Source organism: Ptychodera flava, chromosome 7 (assembly GCF_041260155.1).
Source record: "Ptychodera flava strain L36383 chromosome 7, AS_Pfla_20210202, whole genome shotgun sequence".
NCBI classification, from domain to species: domain Eukaryota; kingdom Metazoa; phylum Hemichordata; class Enteropneusta; family Ptychoderidae; genus Ptychodera; species Ptychodera flava.
Genome location: NC_091934.1, coordinates 14,549,461 through 14,569,543, shown reverse-complemented (window position 1 = coordinate 14,569,543; position 20,083 = coordinate 14,549,461). Strand labels below are relative to the sequence as shown.

At 37.2% G+C, this 20,083-nt stretch overlaps 1 protein-coding gene across 1 annotated transcript; it reads left to right on the top strand.

Annotated features, from left to right (window-relative positions):
- Positions 1-1,661: 1,661 nt before the first annotated feature.
- LOC139136283 (uncharacterized) lies at positions 1,662-20,058 on the top strand. The gene is made up of 10 exons (XM_070704010.1): positions 1,662-1,701; positions 2,618-2,785; positions 4,258-4,602; positions 5,318-5,527; positions 8,294-8,470; positions 10,583-11,071; positions 11,929-12,138; positions 17,553-17,714; positions 18,790-19,401; positions 19,859-20,058. The coding sequence occupies exons 1-10, from the start codon at positions 1,662-1,664 to the stop codon at positions 20,056-20,058; spliced, it is 2,613 nt and encodes an 870-aa protein (XP_070560111.1).
- The last annotated feature ends 25 nt before the right edge of the window (positions 20,059-20,083 follow it).

Below are 20,083 nucleotides of genomic sequence, written 5' to 3'. Positions count from 1 at the left end.
GTTAGTTTGCATGGTATATAAAATAGGGTAGCTGTGGAGACGCAGTTATTGTCGTTATTTAATCTTGAAATGAGGTCGTCCCAAGGTAATGCCTAACAGAAGGTAACCAATTTCCAAACAATAGCCAGCAACAGTGATGCTGGTTCATTTACTATATACTGGAGCACATGCAGAATATATACAGTTGTCGGGCAATTATTGTCTGTATTTACGTACTCAGTTCGTATGATAAGCTAATGATGATACGAATTCTAACACAAACTGTCGTAGAAGTGAACCAGCCGCTCACCAGTAACTCGCTCTACACTCGTCCGTCGTCTTGTGAGCGATTTCGGAACTTTTGTTTGCTTATATGGTCGATGACTATTGTAAGCGAAATGAAGTCATCACTTCAGGTTTTATTGACCACTTGACGATAAACAACGTTTTGGTCAGTTTTACCTATGTACCGGGCATCGAAATTGCTTAAACGCGTGTGCTATTTGGTCACTGTGTTGTCCTCGAGGGTCGTGTATTACGCTTATTTTTATGATCAAGCATACTTCAGTCGTATTTGATATTATCTTTGCAGGAGGTTGTGTTCTGCCGGCCTTTCCTGCCAATGTAGATTGTTACCTTGGAGAATCTGAAACATCGTGTAACGGTACTTCACTCTCTGTCGGCACAGAGCTTGACAGCAGTGATAAATTTTCCGTATCATGTGACCAGGGCTTCGTACCAAAATACGATGCAGGATACGTATGTGTATATCTGGGTCCAGGACCAGGATTTATTGTGAATCCACTTTTTGGTGACGACGCATGCCAAGGTTTGTACCTGATAGCTATACACGGGTTCAGAAAACAACTCCTTTTCAACCAGTTAATAGTTACACCATTATAACATAACCCTACTTTGCTCGGAAGAATACTTTGCAGAAGTACGTAAAACACTTGTTTTATTTTGGATTTTGCTTCTTTAGTATTCTGCTCGAGCCAATCAAAATCAGCGGTCGATTCACAATTAAAACATAATGTAAAATTACATGTGAAAGGTATAATGTGTGCATTAAATATATCAGGAGATCAGTATTTTTCTGGAGTAAATCCAGCTTTGGTGTGATAACTCAACAGAAACAGAGTGAACGAAATACAAATGGGTAAGCTACTGATTTTCTTATTGTAACTAATCATGATGAAATCAACTAGTGATTACTCTCATTACTGTATTTACAGTATTTACCATCCTTTATGATTGACAAAAGCTAAATACACTTCCAGCTGTTTCGTAGTTTGAAGTAATGATTTGAACCATTTTCGTGTCAGTAAACCATAATCCGACATTGAATTACATTTGCACCGAAACAGAGACTGGTATGGACTTTAGTCATTAGTTTACACGTTCATTTCATCTTCAACACTTTAACATTGTCGAAAAATGTCATAAATCCAACTGCACAAATTCGTATTCTTTTGCACGCCTTCAAATTATTGTCCCCTCTTTTCAGCTGCCTGTGCCGACCCTGGAAACCCAGCTCTCGGAAGCCGTTCTCCAGAACATCTAGCAACGGTTACTATACACCCGGGGAGGTTGTAGTTTTCACCTGTGACGTCAATAAAACTCAGTCTGGCTATACATCATTATCATGTCAATCTGATGGACAGTGGTATCTTGGTAGCACCATGGTACCCGGCGATCAACTTCCCCCTGACACCTGCTTCTGTAAGTACAAAAATATCCTCATTTTCGTTACTTCGACGTTAACTAGGAAAATCTAGGTTTATTTTTGTAAGAAAAACAATAGTGTTGAATCACATTTCATATTGTAAAGGGATACAGTTGTTGGAACTGCGATCAAAGATCGAATGGGACCCATGCGACCAATGTAAACACTGTATCCAAGGTACGATGGTGATTGATGAAAGTTAAAACATGTCTGTCATAATCTACATCATATAATTTAAATGTTACACTACGATGATGAGGTGCATCTTGATATCGTGCACGAAATACTTGTTTGTCAACAAGAAACTCGCACAGGCGCAGTTATGACGACCGTTTTCCTTTAAATGACAATAAATAAATTGTAAGAATTATAAGATCCGTGGTAGTCATTAACACTATAAAGTAAATGATACGCAAAATACGTAGTGTTGATAAAACAATTGTCAGAAAATAAACATGTTTTGGGCAAAATTAATCATCGTCTTCAGCTTCTGTTTAACAGTTTTAATCACAAGTAAAATCTCAACATTTTGCAGCATTCGGGTGTATCTTCTTCTAGTTCCTTATGGAAAGTCGGTTTCACTGTCAACAGACCATTTTTCAACACCCATTGCTGAGAGAACATAAGACTAAAGCAGTCCACGAGCATCTTGTGATAAGATATTAAAGATGTATCCATAAGCAGTATGTCAAAAGTATATGTGACATTAATCATATTATTCATGGACGTTACTGTCTAAATATCTCAAGAGCAAAAGACGGGACATTCCGTTTTAGAACAAAATAAAACTTCAACAGCCTTTGACTTGTCAAGGTTGTGATTGTTCATGGGACTTGCCAACAAGGCAGGTCAGTGCTGCAAGCTAAATGTTTTTTTAGCACACTGAAGGTTGATGCAATTTTGTCATTTTAGTGAACTGTGCTGATCCAGGATCTCCGGATGACGGACAAAAACTTTCAAACGATAGTAACCATGGTGATAGCATATCATTCGCATGCAACAGTGGCTTGAATCTAGTTGGATCAGAAACCATTACATGTGATAACGGGACATGGAGCGACGAAGTACCTAAGTGTGCGAGTGAGTTTTATTTTATATTAAATTTTCTTTATATTTACCCTTAGTGAACGTTTTCATTATTTCTGGCCCCTATTGGTGTTTGCTGGGGTTTTTCTTTCTTTCTTCTTCTTCAGTCAAATCTTTGCCAGCCTAGATCTGAAACCGCTGCTTGGACACTTGTCAAACTTGGCTCAGTGATCAGGGCCAATGAGAAGTTGTGCACCTAACCCTTGAATTTTAAAATTAGTCAGTCACATGACCTGGTGGCCATATTGGTCTTAACTCCAGAACCAAAACATCGATTGAACTGAAATTTTACTCGTATCATTCTTATTATTTGTTTTTTCAAGTTTGCGAAAGACTTTTTGATTGGTCACGTGGTTTGGCGGCCATATTGGTTTTTGCGAAAAACCTATGATTACCAGCGAATAATATTCAAAAATCTTCTTCTCCAGAACCAACGCATCATTTGAACTATTTTTTCTCATATCATCCTTGGTGTGAGTACTTTCAAGTTTGCGAAAGGTATATGGGTCATATGGTTTGGCGGCCATATTGGATTTCAAAAAAATACCAATTTAATCTTTAAAAATCTTCTTCTCCAGAAGCAACGCACCAATTGAATTGAAATTTTACTCATTGTGTAAGCACTTCAAAGTTTGCGACAGGCATTTGAATCATTCCCGTGATTTGGTGGTCATATTAAATTTTCAAAGAAAATCAATTGTATCATTCTTCGTGCGAGTACTATCAAGTTTACAAAATGCATAAAAGTGTGGATACTTTCAAGTTTGCAAAAAGCATAAGGCTAGGTCACTTGAATTGGCGGCCATATTGGATTTCAAAAAAAAATATCAATTCAATCTTTATAAATCTGCTTTGCCAGAACCAATGCAACGAACCATTAAAACTGAAATTTTTCAAGTATCATCCGTCATTTCAGTACTATCACATGTGCTAAGCACAGTTGGATCGGTAATGTTATCTAGCGCCATATTGATTTTCACAAACGACTACAATAACCATAAGGTGATATTCGGAATTCTTCTTTACAAGAACCAAAAGACCATTTCAAGCTCAAATTTTGCACAAGGTTTTATCAGTGTAAGTACTTTCAATCATGGAAACCGCTTGAACCCCGCCAACGCCGCTTGCAGCTTTGATTTTTAAATTTGTTTTCTTTATATTTACTCTTAGTGAACGTTATATCATTTCTGTAAAGATTCCTTCCAACGGAAATACCACCCTCAAAATATTTATGTATTGCTCCTGGCTGGCAAGGTGCTACTTAAGATTATACAGAAGCTCATTACAAGAAGGCTTACTAACATGAAGGTTTTCATCTGTTAATCAATATGCTGATTCCATCACGCTGCAAGTTTATGATTAGTGAATTTTATCTATGACTTTAATCAAAATATTTTATCTATCTTTTACCGTAAAAGGTGTTTTAATCAATGATGTCATAGTTTCTATATCCTCTGGCGATCCAGTGACCGCAAAGAATGAGAATCTCCTTGATTTTACGGCCGACGTCGTCAGTAGTACACTTGGAGCTGGCGCAAACGGTACAAACATATGGCAGCTTAAAGTGTACATTAAAACAGACGCTGACAGTACGGCAGAAGGAGTGGCTAGTGTCCCACAAGACGAAGCAGATCAAGACTTAACCGCGGGCGACACACTGCACTTCACCATAACAAATCACACTGTGGATCTTGACGGTTTTACCTGCACAGCTCAGACAGAACTCTGCGTCAGAATTGAGTCTCCGCAAATGACGTTGCACGGATTGCCCGATGATGACGCTTTAACTGGATGCACTCCCATCATGTGTGGTAAGTCTGTATAGGGAACTCGGTATTCCATCAGTAAGAAGTAACCAATCTTACTTTAGAACAATAGCAGATGGAACTACAGATAAGAACAGAAATCAATACGCAGACCTTGGGTTATTTTACAAACAGTGATGTATAATCGGTCACCACATAGAAAAGTCCATTCTTTTTACCATCCAACCCCTTCCCGCACAACATATCAAAGTGACGTACTAGACCAACGGGATGAAGACAAGTGTTAATTTTCTCAGGTTCCTTAAACTAACGAAAATGAACGTGACAGGAGTAGTGTCTGCGTCTATACATTCGATATAATCAAGATACTAAAATGAGGTCGCTTTATGCCTAGGTCAAGTGTTAAACGTCGATAACTATCGGGACCTAAGATTGACATATAGGAAATTGATTAAGTGTTCAGGCGGTAATTTTAAAGTCGATCGTTTCCTTGGCTCAACGATAGCTTTTAAGAGAAACATTGATAACTGACATTATTAGTAATCACAAAACCTGAGATAACTCTATCATTTAGACTTCAAAATGTCATTTGTTGTGTACTATGAGAGCGAATTTCGCCGAATGAAAACTTCATTGCAACAACAATGAAGGGACAGTCTAACATCTAGCATAATATTTGATAACGTTAGAGCCAATGGGGTTTCAATTTCACACGAATATCAACCTCTTTTAATTGCATTTATGTTCTGCACTTTTACAGCCTGTAATCGTTTGGCAGAAGTTGACTTTCCAACTCACGTTAAAGAGAAATCATCGTCCGTTTCGTACCCAGTGGCAGTAGGTGAACCTGTTGAGTTGGTGTGTGATGATACAGGATCTGCAAATGGCAGAACTTTATTCGGAGGTGTTGGTCCAGTTTGTCAGGGCGATGGAACATGGTCTCCCGATGTTTCGGTCTTTTCATGTTGGGGTAAGTAGTAGGGCTGTTTTAGTTTGGAAGCATGGATAGCAAAATCTAAAAGGAAGGACATAGGAGGACGTCGGAGGCCAAACAGAAAACTTAATTAAGTGGTGAAACATATATTTCCTGTGCGTAATGAGGTGAGGATCAAAATTTCAAGCGCAGGATAAGATGTAGACCAGTATTAAGATCCCATTCTAATAAGATGTATTGCCTTTCACCATATTCTGCACTAATAACATTGTCCTTCGCCTAATTTTGCAGTAAAAATGTTGTCCTGCATGACATTCTGCACCGATGGTATTGTACTTTCCCAATTATACGATGGAAATGCCGTCCACCACCAAATCCTGTTGTGAAAATGCTGTCTTTTGCTGCACTCTGTACTGGAAATAGTATCCTTCGCTATATTCTGGCACCATAACATTATCATTCGCCTTATATATGTTGAATACTGTCTTTCACTCTATCTTGTCGTGAAAATACTGTTTTTGTCCTAATTCTCAGTGAAAATGGCTCTTCACACTTCACTTGGTGAATTTACTGCTCTTAACTATACATTGTTCTTAGCCCCTTTTTTGCAATGAAAATACTGTCTTCCCCTATTCTGTCTTGAAAATACCGTTTTTATCCTATTCTTAGGGATAGTGGTCCTTCACCGACACAGTAATGAAAGCAGTGTCATTCGGCATATTCTGCACAAACAACTTTGTCATTTGCCCTATTTTTCACTGAAATGCTGACCTTCAACCTACTTCTGGACTGAAAATACCGTTCTTGTCCTTTCTGTATCAGAAATGCCGTCCTCTGTGTTCTTCAATGTCCTTCGTTTTAGTCTAACCCAACCACCTCTCTGTCCAATCGCGATAATTGCCTACACTTTTGAATGGCATTTATGCGCTCATTATTCTTTCTTGAATTCATTAATCCATACATCTATCAATCCATCTCGCCATTTCTCCCGCCTATCCATTCATTCATTTATGCATTCGTTTATCCATCGATTCATGCACTCACTCATCTTCTTATATGATTAATGATGTGCCCCGAAACCAACGACAATTGTAGATTAATCGATAAGGTAACTAAATTATGCTATAGATATCAAAGTGAGACAAAAGCGATTAAACAGGATTGTTCACGCTAGATTGGCGCAAATTCATAGCCATGAAATAAGGACGTAGCAAAAAATCGGACTAAAGAAAAGATGACTTTGAATAGTCAGTGTAAAATTGATATAATCCGGTGGTGTCCAACGATTCGAGTCAATTAGATATCATCATAAAAACATCCGTATGTCGAATAAATGAAAAAACCCGATTGGAGCTCATTTGGAATAATTGGATGGTGAAGTAATGTGGATGTAATTTGCACGGACATAACCAAACCTATAAGTCACCACGAACGACTAATAAACGTTTAGACGAGTAGGGGTGGTGCGCAAAATCTGCCCTTCGGAGTAAAAAAGTAATAAACTCATTTACACACCACACTTGTCATACATTTACTGTGCTAGGTTATGTTTGATATCGACTAAAATACTGAAGGTAAGCGTCATTTTCGAGATTAATTGTAAAGGATGTATTCGATAAAATGATATTATTTATATTACGTCGAAGACTCTACGAATGCGGAGTGTTAGTTTTTCTAAAAAGGTTCTCATGCATGTGAATTGCGACATTATATGAAGTAAAGTTGTTATGTGAGAATATGCACTTAGTCTTTCTACATTTGCACAATTTGGTTTTGTTTTCTTCATAGATATATAAATCTAAAACGTTCATTTGATGTTTCGGTAATGGCACAGGGAATTTGACACTAGCTTTTTGTTACAGATAATTGTCCGGACCCAGGTGTCTTGGATAATGGTAACATGTCGTGTTCAGATGCAGACCGGTGCTTTGCTGTCTTTACTACAATAACTTTATCATGTGATGAGAACTATGAGCTCGTCGATGGTGTGAGTACCTACTCATGCCAGTTCGATGGATCTTGGAGTCCATCGCTAAATCTTACGACCGACGACCTCAATGCCGGGTATGTATGAGAGTACACTAGAGTCTGCTTGTTAATCTATTCGTCGCTTTGTCACAGTCTATCAGTATGTATGTATGTATGTATGTATGTATGTATGTATGTATGTATGTATGTATGTAATGTATGTATGTAATTATGTACAAAATTGAAGAATAATGCGGCATACTTAATTCACCAACATTTTCATGAGGAAGTAGATCAATGACTGTGCATCAGCACAATCATGTAAAGCAATAATTATTACCATTCTTTGTTATGTAGGATACTGCCCTGTGATTACACCAAGAAATGGACATGTGTCATCACCTCAACCCGCACTTCCAGGGACTACTATAACAATAACTTGTGATGAGTCATACACACATTGAATGGTTTACCAGATATATACTGTCAAGATAACTTACAATGGATACCCGATCCTTCCGACTGCTTCAGTAAGTTATATGGACGTAAAGTATTATTGTTTTTCTAAAATAAAGACTCTTTCGAATGACTGCCAGAAAATTTCCAACTTGCACTGAGTAACATTTATCTCTACAGTTTTAATACTTTAAAGACGATGTCTATATTGAAGCACATAAAGTTTTAAATATTTCACATAATATGAACAATTACACAAAAACAGTGTTGTTATTCGACTAAAGCATTAGGCATTCCCCTCGGATGGTCGACTAAAAGTGTTATTGTTATATTCTTTCTTTCTTTAAACTAACCTTAATATTTTTTCGTCTATTCCAGAAAATTGTCTCGTCGACAATTCAACACACTTGATATACAAGGACGGCTCAGAAATCAAATACGAATTCAACGATGGTGACTATGCAACAGTGTCTTGCAGGGACGGGTTTGATTTAAGTGGCCCGAATACGGTGCAATGCAACAATGGGACATGGGATGGTGATCCTTTGTGCACAGGTTAGTTAGGTTTGTCTTTTCGTTCTACATTTTTAAATTATCACTTATAATTATTTATACTTATTGTTTGTTTCATAAGCGTGTTATTTTATGCAAAACCCTCGTCTTCTTCTTCTCCATTCCAAAAATGGGTCACCAATACTCACGATTACGTATTACGCCCTGATCTTTCAACGTATCTTACGACAAATCATGACCGTATATTCAGATTTTCATCGAATCACTTCACCTAGGGAGCTCTAGCGAAAATCGATTTTCAGAGGTACGACTGCTCATGTGTAAAAGTAATTTTGAAAACGTCATTGTGAAAAAATTCTGAAGTTTTAAAGGCATGTTATCCTTTGATAGAAGGAAGAGCGTTTATTCATGCAAAATGCAAAATTGCTATTAATAAGAAGCTGACGACCGAAGACACAATGAACCCCAACAGAGTATTTATTGATCTATTTTTTGTGGCTGTACTAAATAATTGTACAAGAATATCACTGTAAAATAATGGCCTGAGATATAAAGTACTTTAACTTTCTAAGCTTAAAGCCCCGGTGCTGCTAACTTTTGATGATAATTTCACTATTTTTATTTTGAATGTGAACCATAATTCCTTGTTCTTTTCCCAAAAGAATGTTGATATACACAGTATCCAGCTTGTCAACTCAGCCCCTATGGTTGTAAACTGCATTGTTATTATTAAAAACTGACTTCTGGTCCGGACTAGAATTCAAATGTAAACAATATTCATGCATTTTACACATATAGACGCTAAGTTGACAAGCTAAATAGTGGGTATTTCAACATTCTTTGGGGAGTAGAATAAGAGGTTGCAATTGATTTATAAAATAAAAATAATGAAAAAACAATCGAAAGTTAGCAGCACTGGGGCTTTAAACTGCATATTGAGCATGGCGAAAAATTAAAAGCATTTGTGTTATGAATCGCATGATTGTGATCCCTCCCCATACATAGATGTTTTATGGGAAGAATATGGTGAATGACAAAACTTTGGCAACAGAATACAGCGATAATATCTAATGATCCTGCGCTGACAATATTGTCCTTCGCCTAATTACGTACAGAAAATACTATTTTTCCACCACTTATTAGGCTTCCTGTTCGGCCTTTGACGTTTGTTTCTTTTGCATTTCGACTGAAAAATTTGTAAAGAAAGTTATACGCAGTATCCGACACTAGTACAGAAATTTGCGAGAAATTAGTGAGAACGGACACTTTCTTACTTTTTAGCGAGAAGTGTGCGAGAATTTTGTTTTCTCGCAATCAGCCAGCGAGAACTGTGTTTTTTCGCTCTGCATCTGCGAGAAATTGAATTCTCGCAATCAAACAGCAAGAAATTAGTTAGCAGATTGATTGCGAGAACTGAGTTTTCTCGCAAATGCAGAGCGAGAAAACACAGTTCTCGCTAGTTGATTGCGAGAAAACACAATTCTCGCAAATTGCGAGACAGTATTCGATCTTTTGTTATATTGATCATTAACTCTATATGATAAGCTAATGTGTTTTGAAAGGGAGGTTAAATAAGAGTATAATTGCACGTCAGTATCCACAAAGGGCAAGGCTGTGGTGGAACATATTGCCATTTCACGTGATTGTCTCAATCAATGTGTCTTTTTTACAGTAAAATCCATGCCTAACATTATGGATGCGAGGAATCTAGCAACTTTCAAATTACTGACTAGGCAGTGTAAATTGCCCGACCACTCTCTCATTACTTTTGATTTTATTGGTAGTATGAATTAATTCCAAACTCTCACGAATGTGATACAGGTGTTGGTAAACTCAATCCCAATAAGTACCAACTGGAAAATATTCCGTCTTCGTTAGTGGGTTCTGATTTGACTAGACTAACTAAAACGTGTATTATTCAAGAAATTTTACCTCGTCGAGAAAATCAGCTATGTATTGATGGAAATTATTCGCAGCTTTGTAATTGTATAGCCTTACTGAAACAACGTACAAACTAAATAAACTTTGGAAAGACATACATGACATGACTTGGAAGTTTTGATGGAACCAAGGTATCGAAAGTTTGTGCTAATTTGTCATTTAAAATGCACCCAAAAACACACTATTAATACTCTTTTCTCAATTAACATGCAGCTCTTACAACAACCGTTTCACCAAGAGATGAAACTACAATGAAAAGCTCAACGGGGACGGGTAATACATCGCTGAAAGCAGCAACATCGGCTTTAGCGACAAGTGATTATACAGAAAGGTCTTCTTCAATACAGTCAGAAACATCTTCAGCTAGCACAAAGGGTGATTCTACTACATCAATGGAGATGTCAACTAGCTCATCAGATGCCAGTGAAATGACCTCACATACAGCTTCATCAAGTGTGACTAGTGGTGATTCTACAATAATATCTTCAATACATTCAGAAACATCTCCACCTAGTACTGTACATGAATCTACTACATTATCGGAGATGTCGTCCGGTCAAAGTTCAGCAATAACAACAATCTCCACGTCAGCAGGATCTAGCAGTATGACTTCGAATACAGCTACATTGGATATGACTAGTGCTCATTATACAGCAGGCTCTTCACCACACACAGAGACATCTTCTTCAACTAGTACTGAAGGTGAGTCTATTTTAATGCCAGAGACCTGAACTTATCAAGCCTCAGTTAATAAAACAGCGTTCAACTCATTAGGAGCCAGTGGTGCTGCTTCGAATACAGCAACATCTGATATAATTAACTACACCCGATTCTTTGGAAGGGTCTTCAACACAACCGAAAACATATTCAACTAGTACTGCAGGTCTCTCTACTACAGCAATGGAGATGTTATCTATTGAAATCTTAGCAGAAACAACAGTGTCTAGCTTAACAGAGGCTAGTGAAATGACTTCAATGCAGCTTCACCTAGCGTGACTACAGATGATTCTACAATATTGACAACAACACATTTACAAACATCTTCAACTAGTATCGCACATGACTCGACTACATCAATGAAGATGTCAACCTGTCAAATTTCAGCAGAAACAACAGAAGTAGATATACTTCTGGATACACATTTTTAGCGAAGTGTAAGAAAGAACCTTTGTTTTCCGATGGGTTTTTAATGTCGTAATTTGTAACTTGAGGTGAAACGTATAAAGTCAAAGGAAACTGACTAAGTGTCTAAACGTTTGTAAAGTAGTAATTTTAAAATCGATTGACAGATCGGCAGTTTTCTTGGCTCGACGATAGTTTTCAAAAGAAGCGCTGAATACTGAAGTTATCAATAATCACACAAAGATCAGATAACTCTACATTGTAGGCTTTTAAAAATGTCATTGTCGTGAAGGATGAGGGAGAAACTTCGCTGCATCAACAATAAAGGGGCAGTTGTAACATCTAAGATTATATTTGACAGCATTAGAGCTAACACCGTTTCGATTTCACAATAGTGTCAACCTCTGTAATTACATTTATTGTCCACACTTTTGCAGCTTGTTATCGGTGGGCAGAAGACGACTTTCCAGACCACGTTATGCAGAAATCATCGTCCGTATCGTACCCGGTGACAGTAGGTGAAACTGTTGTATTGACGTGTAATGATACAGGATCTGCCAATGGTAGGACTTTATTCGGGGTTGTTGGTCCAGTTTGTCAGGGCGATGGAACATGGTCTCCGGACGTTTCAGTCTTTTCATGTTGGGGTAAGTGAAATCACTGATAGCAGGGTTCTTGTATTTTGGTAGCATGAGCAGCAACAACTAAAAGGAAGGACATAGAAGGGCGGCAAAGGCGAGGGAGGCGAAGGACACAACTTCAAGCGCAGGATAGTATTATGGCCCTTTCTATTACAAACATATTGTCAGTCATCATATTCCGCACTGATAACATTGTTCTTCGCCTTATTTTGCAGTAAAAATTGCTGTCCTTCATGATATTCTGCACCGACAGTATTGTACTTTGCCCAATTATACAATGAAAATGCTGTCCGTCACACAATTATGTAGTGAAAATACTGTCCTTCGCTGTGCTCTGTACTGGAAATGGTGTCCTTTGCCATATCCTGCACTATAATATTGTCTTAGACTTTGTAGACGATCTGAAATTGTTAAGATAATACGTAGAGTGAATGACTGTTCAATGTTAAGAGAGGATATCGTAACTTGTCCACATGGTCTGAGACATGGAAAATGCACCTTATGACAGGACTTTTAACATTCATGCGCAAAATTTGGAGACAGTTTATAGTTACAGTGATCTACGAGTGACACAAGACACTAAGTCAACTTTTTCAACTCTTGTTGTTTCCATTATCACTAATGCTCGAAGACTACTTTGCATGCTAAAAAGTTTGGGAAAAGATTGTCGGTGGATGCATTGCTCATAGTTTACAAAACCTTCGTCAGATCTAAACTCAAATATACTTCAGTCCTTTGGAACAAAATTGACAAAGTGTACTAGAAGAAGCCAGAAGCTGTACGACGTAACTTTATGTAAAATAGTTGTATTAACTTGTAAAAGTAAGATTCGATGATTATTCATATCATGATGTGTGTGTTATATTTAATCTACCAATGTTGTCTAAAAGGCCTTCTATTTTGACCTTATTTTTTACTTAAATCAATTAATGACTTTCTTGATTGCCAACCAATTTTCAATTTACACATTCCTGGGCGATCAACTAGACACAAGAGGACATTTCATGAACCTTGTGGTAGAACCTTGTGGTAGAATTAAACTTACCGGCACTTCACTTTTTAATCGAATTCCTGGCTATATAATAGTTGTTATCAATGTCTGCCAATTTTTAATATTTCTTCTTCGAGTTTTGAAAGAAAAGCTAAAAGTGTTGGTTTTCATTTTATGCTTTTTCCTCGTTGTGTGTCTAGCCGTCTTGTCCTGTAACAACATGTAACATGTTTTGAACTAACATCATCCTTTAAGTGCGGATTTACATGGATTATTCTGTATCATATCAGTGTTGAAGTTGGAATTAAATCAATAAATATTCTGCCTTGAAAATACGTTTTATCCTATTCTAAGTGAAATGTCCTTCACCGTCACTATTATGAACATACTGTCCTTCCTTCGCCCTATTTTGAAGTGAAAATACTGTTCTTTATGACATGTTTGCATGGACAGTATTGTACTTTGAACAATTGTACAATGAAATGCTGTCCTTCACCCAATGCTGTTTTGAAAGTACTGTCTTTCACCGTGCTCTGTACTGAAAATAGTGTCCTTAGCCATATCCTGCACTATAATATTGTCCTTCGCCCTATTTAAGTGAAAAAACTGCCCTTCGCCCTATCGTGCCGTGGAAATAATGTCTTTTAGGCCAAAAAAGAAAAATTATGTTTCTTGTTAGGCCTTTCTTTGAAAATGGTGCGGCGACGCGAATTTTTTTTATCGTTTTCCGTCAAGGGAGGGAGCAGGGTCAGTTTTCCAGTTTTATCAATATAGTCACATATATACTGTACATGCAGTCACTGATCATGCGCCCCAAAAATTTTCTCTTTCTCTTCAGCCGTTTTGGTTTGGTGTCATGGCAATCAGCACGTAGTTTGCCGGCCACTAAACAGGAAAAAAAGGGTGACGCGCTGTTGTTCAAGTGACGCGCGCGCTGACCAGAAACATTTCTTTTTTTTGGCCTTACCATATTCTCAGTGAAAATTGTCCTTAACTCTACACTACAATAAAACTACTGTCCTTCACTGTACGTAGTCCATCGCCCTATTTTACAGGCTGGGGAAACTTTCTTGACCCTATTCTGCTTGAAAATGCCGTTATTTTACCCTATTCTTCGTGAAAATGGTCCTTCGCAGACACAGTAACGAAAGTAGTGTCCTTCATCGTATTCGCCCTATTTTGTAGTGAAAAATGCTGACCTTCAATTCACTTTTGGACTTAAACTACTGTTTCCGTGCTTTCTGTATTTAGAAATGCCGTCCTTCAATGTCCTTCATTTTATTCTAACCCCAACAACCTCTTTGTCACATCGCGATGTTTGCCTACTCTTTTGAATTACATTTAAGCTCTCATTCGGTCTTTCTTGTATTCATCCATACATATATCAATCCATATCGTCATTTCTCCGTCTATCCATTCATTCATATATTCATTCCTTCATTTATCCATCAATTTATTAACTTACTTGACTTCTTCATGTTTTGATTAACGATACCTCCGAAACAAGCGACATTTGCACATTAGTCGATAAAGTAATAAAATTATGGTAAAGACATGAATGTGAGAAAAAGAGATTCAAATATACGAAACATAATTGTTTACGCCAAATTGGCGCAAATTCATTGCCATGAAACAAGGACGTATAAAAAAAGATAATCGAAAACTCAACTTTGAATGGTCGGCGAAAACTTAATATAATAGGGTGGAATTAAACGCTTCGATTAAATATCATCTTTAAAGCATCCGTATGGCGATTAAATGGAAAAATAAACGTTTCCGAGTAGCGTTTGTACCGTAAAGTCTGCCTTTTGGAGTAAAAAGTAATAAACTCATTTACACACCACAGTTGTCAAACGTTTATTCAATCAGACTGTGCTAAGCTGTGTTCGATATCGACAAAAATGGTAAAAACCAAAGAAAATATCATTTTTGGGATGAAAAGTAAATGATGTATCCTATAAAACGACAATACTTTATATTTCCTCGAAGACTATTTTCTGGAAAGGTTCTATAAATGTGAATTTCGACATTATATCAAGTAAAGTTTTAAAGTTGAGAATTTCTAATACTATGCTTTGAGTCATTCTACATTTCCACAACTTGGTTTGATCTCAAACATTCATTTGATGTTTGGGTAATGGCAGTGGGAATTTGACACTATCTTTATGTTACAGATAATTGTCCTGACCCAGGTGTCTTGGATAATGGCAACACGTCGTGTTCAGATGCAGACCTTGCTATACTGCCTTTACTTCACTAACTTTATCATGTGATGACAATTATGCACTGATTGATGGTGTGGATACCTACACATGTCAGTACGATGGTTCTTGGACTCCACCGATAAATCTTGAAAATGGTCGACCTCGATGTCAGGGTAAGTGTCTGAGAATAAAATACAATGGATGGACTGGTGGATATATGTTTTGAGAGAAAAGGATTGGAATTCATTGAAATCAAGATGTCTGCGTACTTCTTTAGTTTTTCAGAGGGGTGTTCGCTATCAGATTTTATGTCGATTTGATTGGAGGTATAAATAGATTCAATATTCCGATAAGTGGTATAAGGAAAAATCAAAGTTAACGGCTTGCTTATTAACTTTGTCGTGTTTCTGTACATAATAGAAGCTTTCAAATTATATGCCTTATGCTGTGCCATCATACAGTAAGTTTCGATATCGACCGACGCCTGGAACAATAAAATTGACGCGGACTCCAATAACTTTTGGTGTTATTGGACGCTATTCGACGTTGACCTGACAGCAGTTTGATGTAAATAGTGGGGGAAAACGAAACGGTTCAGCGTAGTTTTTAAAACATACACACCTAACCACATCACTATATTATGCACTGAGCGGCGGCCTGTCCGAGAGATTTGAATTCATATGTTAACTAATGCCTGTGAGCTACAATTTCTTCACATGAATTTTCCGTTTTGTGTGCTTAGCAGACGCACTGCATTGCCTTCGCCCGACGGCAGGGCATTCGGAAAGGTTATTTTACGGCTGCTCTCAAATACTGGTATTAACGAAACCTGATCTGTATTAACGGAGCCTGCTATGTACATTGAATATACTGTGATATTTTATGAATTAAAGTCATTCAGCATTTTCACATCAGCTAGCTACTAATTTGCATATTAAACTAACTCATGCAAACCGAGAAATGAGACTTGGAGGACTTTAGCATAGTTTATGAAACTTACAATGGATAATCAGGAACAATGATGTTGTATTAGAGAGGACATTTTGCATTTTCATGTCACCTCATTGATAATTAGCATTTCAAATAACATTCCAAGTTAGGCTTGACCAAACCTGATGAAAGTTGCTATGTCAGCTTTTTGGTAATTTTAAGAATCTTTTCAAAATGAGGGACTCTACTACAGTTTGTGAAAGTGCTAATTATATATTTGTATGTATAACTAATGATTTTTGAACGGTGAATATTGTTCGTAACGCTGATCCTAACAATTTCGATGAAGTTGAAACTTGTGACAAAAGTTTCAATTGACAGACAACTGCAATTATATATATATATATTATATATATAATATACATATATATATAATATATATACATACATATATAAATATATATATTATATATATATATATATATAATATATATATATATATATATATATATATATATATATATATATATATATATATATACTGAAACACGGGAGTGTTTTCAGTTCATATCTGGTTTTACTAGACATGACACAAAGTAACTGTGCACACGTCTCTCGTACGCATATTAATACCGTCACGCATGGCATTTAACAATCGGAAAGAATAACGATGATCTCTGTTGCAGGATACTGTCCCTCTGTAATTGCACCAAGAAATGGACAGCGTCATCAACTGAACCCGAACTTCCCGGGACGACTGTAACATTCACCTGTGACGAGTCCTATACACTTTCTGGTTCAGAGACAACAACCTGTCTAGATGATTCATCATGGTCGCACCCTTCTCCATACTGCTTTGGTTAGTGTCATACGGACCTCGTTCCGTAAATGTCAAAAACAGAGATTTATGGGTCAAAATACAGGACCAAATTTGCGATGGAGGTGACCACTTATAATGGCAAACCACAACACAATACACATATTCGACAGCTTTATAATACGAATCAAAATTTATAAAGATTTTAGAGACATGCTCTTCTGCTGCACGGCTAAATAAATTGCGATAGAAATTCAACCAGCTGTTTGAATACAGAAAATCAGTTTCATATGGTAAAATATGTAAGCTTAAGTTTTTCATTTACATTCATTAAGCCATCAATGTTTGTTTGAAAACGCGCATATTTTGATTTCATATACAAATTTACATATTGTTTGACTATTAGTAATGCGACTCAAACTATAATCTCCTTGAATGCAATATCACGATTGCTTTGGGCTTTCTTTGTGCATTCCAGCAAATTGCGCAAGTCCTGACAATTCAACAAATCTGATATACACTGACGGAACAGAAATCAAGTACGAATTCATCCATGGTGAATTTGCAGTTGTATCTTGCCGGGATGGATTTACTCTGGTTGGGACAAACAACTTGCAGTGCGACAATGGAACATGGAGTGGTGAGTCTTCTTGTATAGTAAGTAGTTAGAAAGTTGTCTTCTTGCAGTAGAGTCAATCGCCTACAATTTGTGCATTTATCAACTATTTCAGCCTACTTAAATTTAATTATCCTATCTATCACTGACAATTATCTTTTCTTTCGGATATGAACCTAGCTCACTGAGTAAAGTTAACGTCATCGTTATTGCCTCGATCTTTCGGTGTCTCAGTTTTGCTTTCACGAGGACAAACCGTTATAGATAAAACGATGCGAAAGAAACCAAAGGTTATGCACATGGAGCTTTTGCGTAATGATTAAAAGACAATATACATACTCTATTGCATTATGTACACCATTAATGCTTTTGCCTAAATAACCCCATTTAGTTCAATTCAACGAAAGCAACGAAAGCATTATGCCAAAGTCACCAACTGATATGTGAACTTTTTGTAATGGTAAACGGAAAGCAGTTTTCAAATCAGGTGCAACTTCATTGCACAAAAAAATGCAAAATTAAAGTTTTGTGCATTCATCATTTTTGCAGTGTAATTATCATTAACCTAGTGTTGCCATCCTGATCATACTAAATTTTGTATGAATGCAGTATGAAATTTAGGCAATAAATAGTGTTAAGAAAGTGTGGGCAGATGTTTAAATGAATTCAGGATGCAAACTGTCAACACAAAAACCAATTTGCTATATGTTAACTGGTTCAAACAGATGCAGAAATTTACCTAATTGTTTGTGAGCACAATGTGTTTACTTACAAGTGAGTTATTTCTTCACGGTTTGAACTGTCCCTAGTGGTTTTTGATTTTTAAACGTAATTTTCTGTTGTAAAAGGACAGGGATTTTAGGTCAATGCAACGTTTTTTTCTTTCACGTTTACTCAAACAAAAAAGTCCAGAAATGTCGAATTTTAAGAGAAGTTGTAAGTAGCAAACCTTCCCAACCCTTGTATCTTAACAGTGAAAATACGATATCTTCCCCATTGGATGTTTTAATGGAACCAAGTATCGAAAGTTTGCCCTTTTTGTCATTTAAAATGCTCCCACAAATACACTACAAATACTCTTTTCTCAATCAACATGCAGCACCTACAACAACCATTTCACCCAGAGATGACACTACAATGACAAGCTCAACAGGGACCGGTAGTACATCTTTGAAAGCAGCATCATCTCCACCTATTACTGCACACGTGTCTACTACATCATCGGAGATGTCTTCCAGTCCAAGTTCAGCAATAACAACACTGTCCAGGTCAACAGGGTCTAGCAGTATGACAGCTACATTCGATATGACTGGTGCTCATTCTACAGCAGGTATTTCAACACATTCAGAAACATCTTCAACCAGTACTGCAGGTATCTCTACTACATCATTGGAGATGTCAACGAGTCAAATTTCACCAGAAACAGTGTCTAGCTCAAAAGAGGCCAGTGAATTGACTTCACATACAGCTTCACCGAGTGTGACTACAGATGATTCTACAACACAATCAGAAACATCTCCACCTAGTACTGCGCATGAGTCTACAACATCATCGGAGATGTCTTCCAATCAAAGTTCAGCAATAACAACACTGTCCAGGTCAGCAGGGTCTAGCAGTACGACTTCGCATACAACTACATTAGTTATGACTAGTGCTGATTCTACAGAAGGCTCTTCGCCACATTCAGAAACATCTTCAACCAGTACTGAAGGTAAGCCTCTTCAATGTCAGAGACCTCAACTTATCCAGCCTCAGTGGAAACCATAGGGACCAGTAGTACTGCTTCGACTGCAGCAACATCTGATATAACAACACCCGATTGTACAGAAGGTTGTCAACACTTTCTGAAACATCTTCAGCTAGTACTGCAGGTGTCTCTACTACATCATTGGAGATGTCAACTAGTCAAATTTCAGGAGAAACAACAGTGTTTAGCTCAACAGAAGCCAGTGAAATGACTACACATACAGCTTCAAAGAGTGTGACAATAGGTTACTCTACAATATTGTCCATAACACAGACAAATATGTCTTCAACTAGTACTGTGGGTGACTCTACTACATCAATGGATACGTCTAGTTCATCAGATGCCAGTGAAATGACTTCACATACAGCTTTTAAAAGTGTGACTACTGGTGATTCTAAAATAATGTCTTCAATGCATTCAGAAATATCTCCACCTAGTACTGTACACGAGTCTACTACATCATCGGAGATGTCGTCCAGTCAAAGTACACCAACAACACCAATGTCCAGCTCAACAGGGTCTAGCATTATGACTTCGCATACAGCTGAATTGGATATTACAAGTGCTGATTCTACAGAAGAATTTTCAAACACATTCGGAAAGATCTTCAACTATTACTGAGGGTGTCTTTACTGCATCAAAGGAG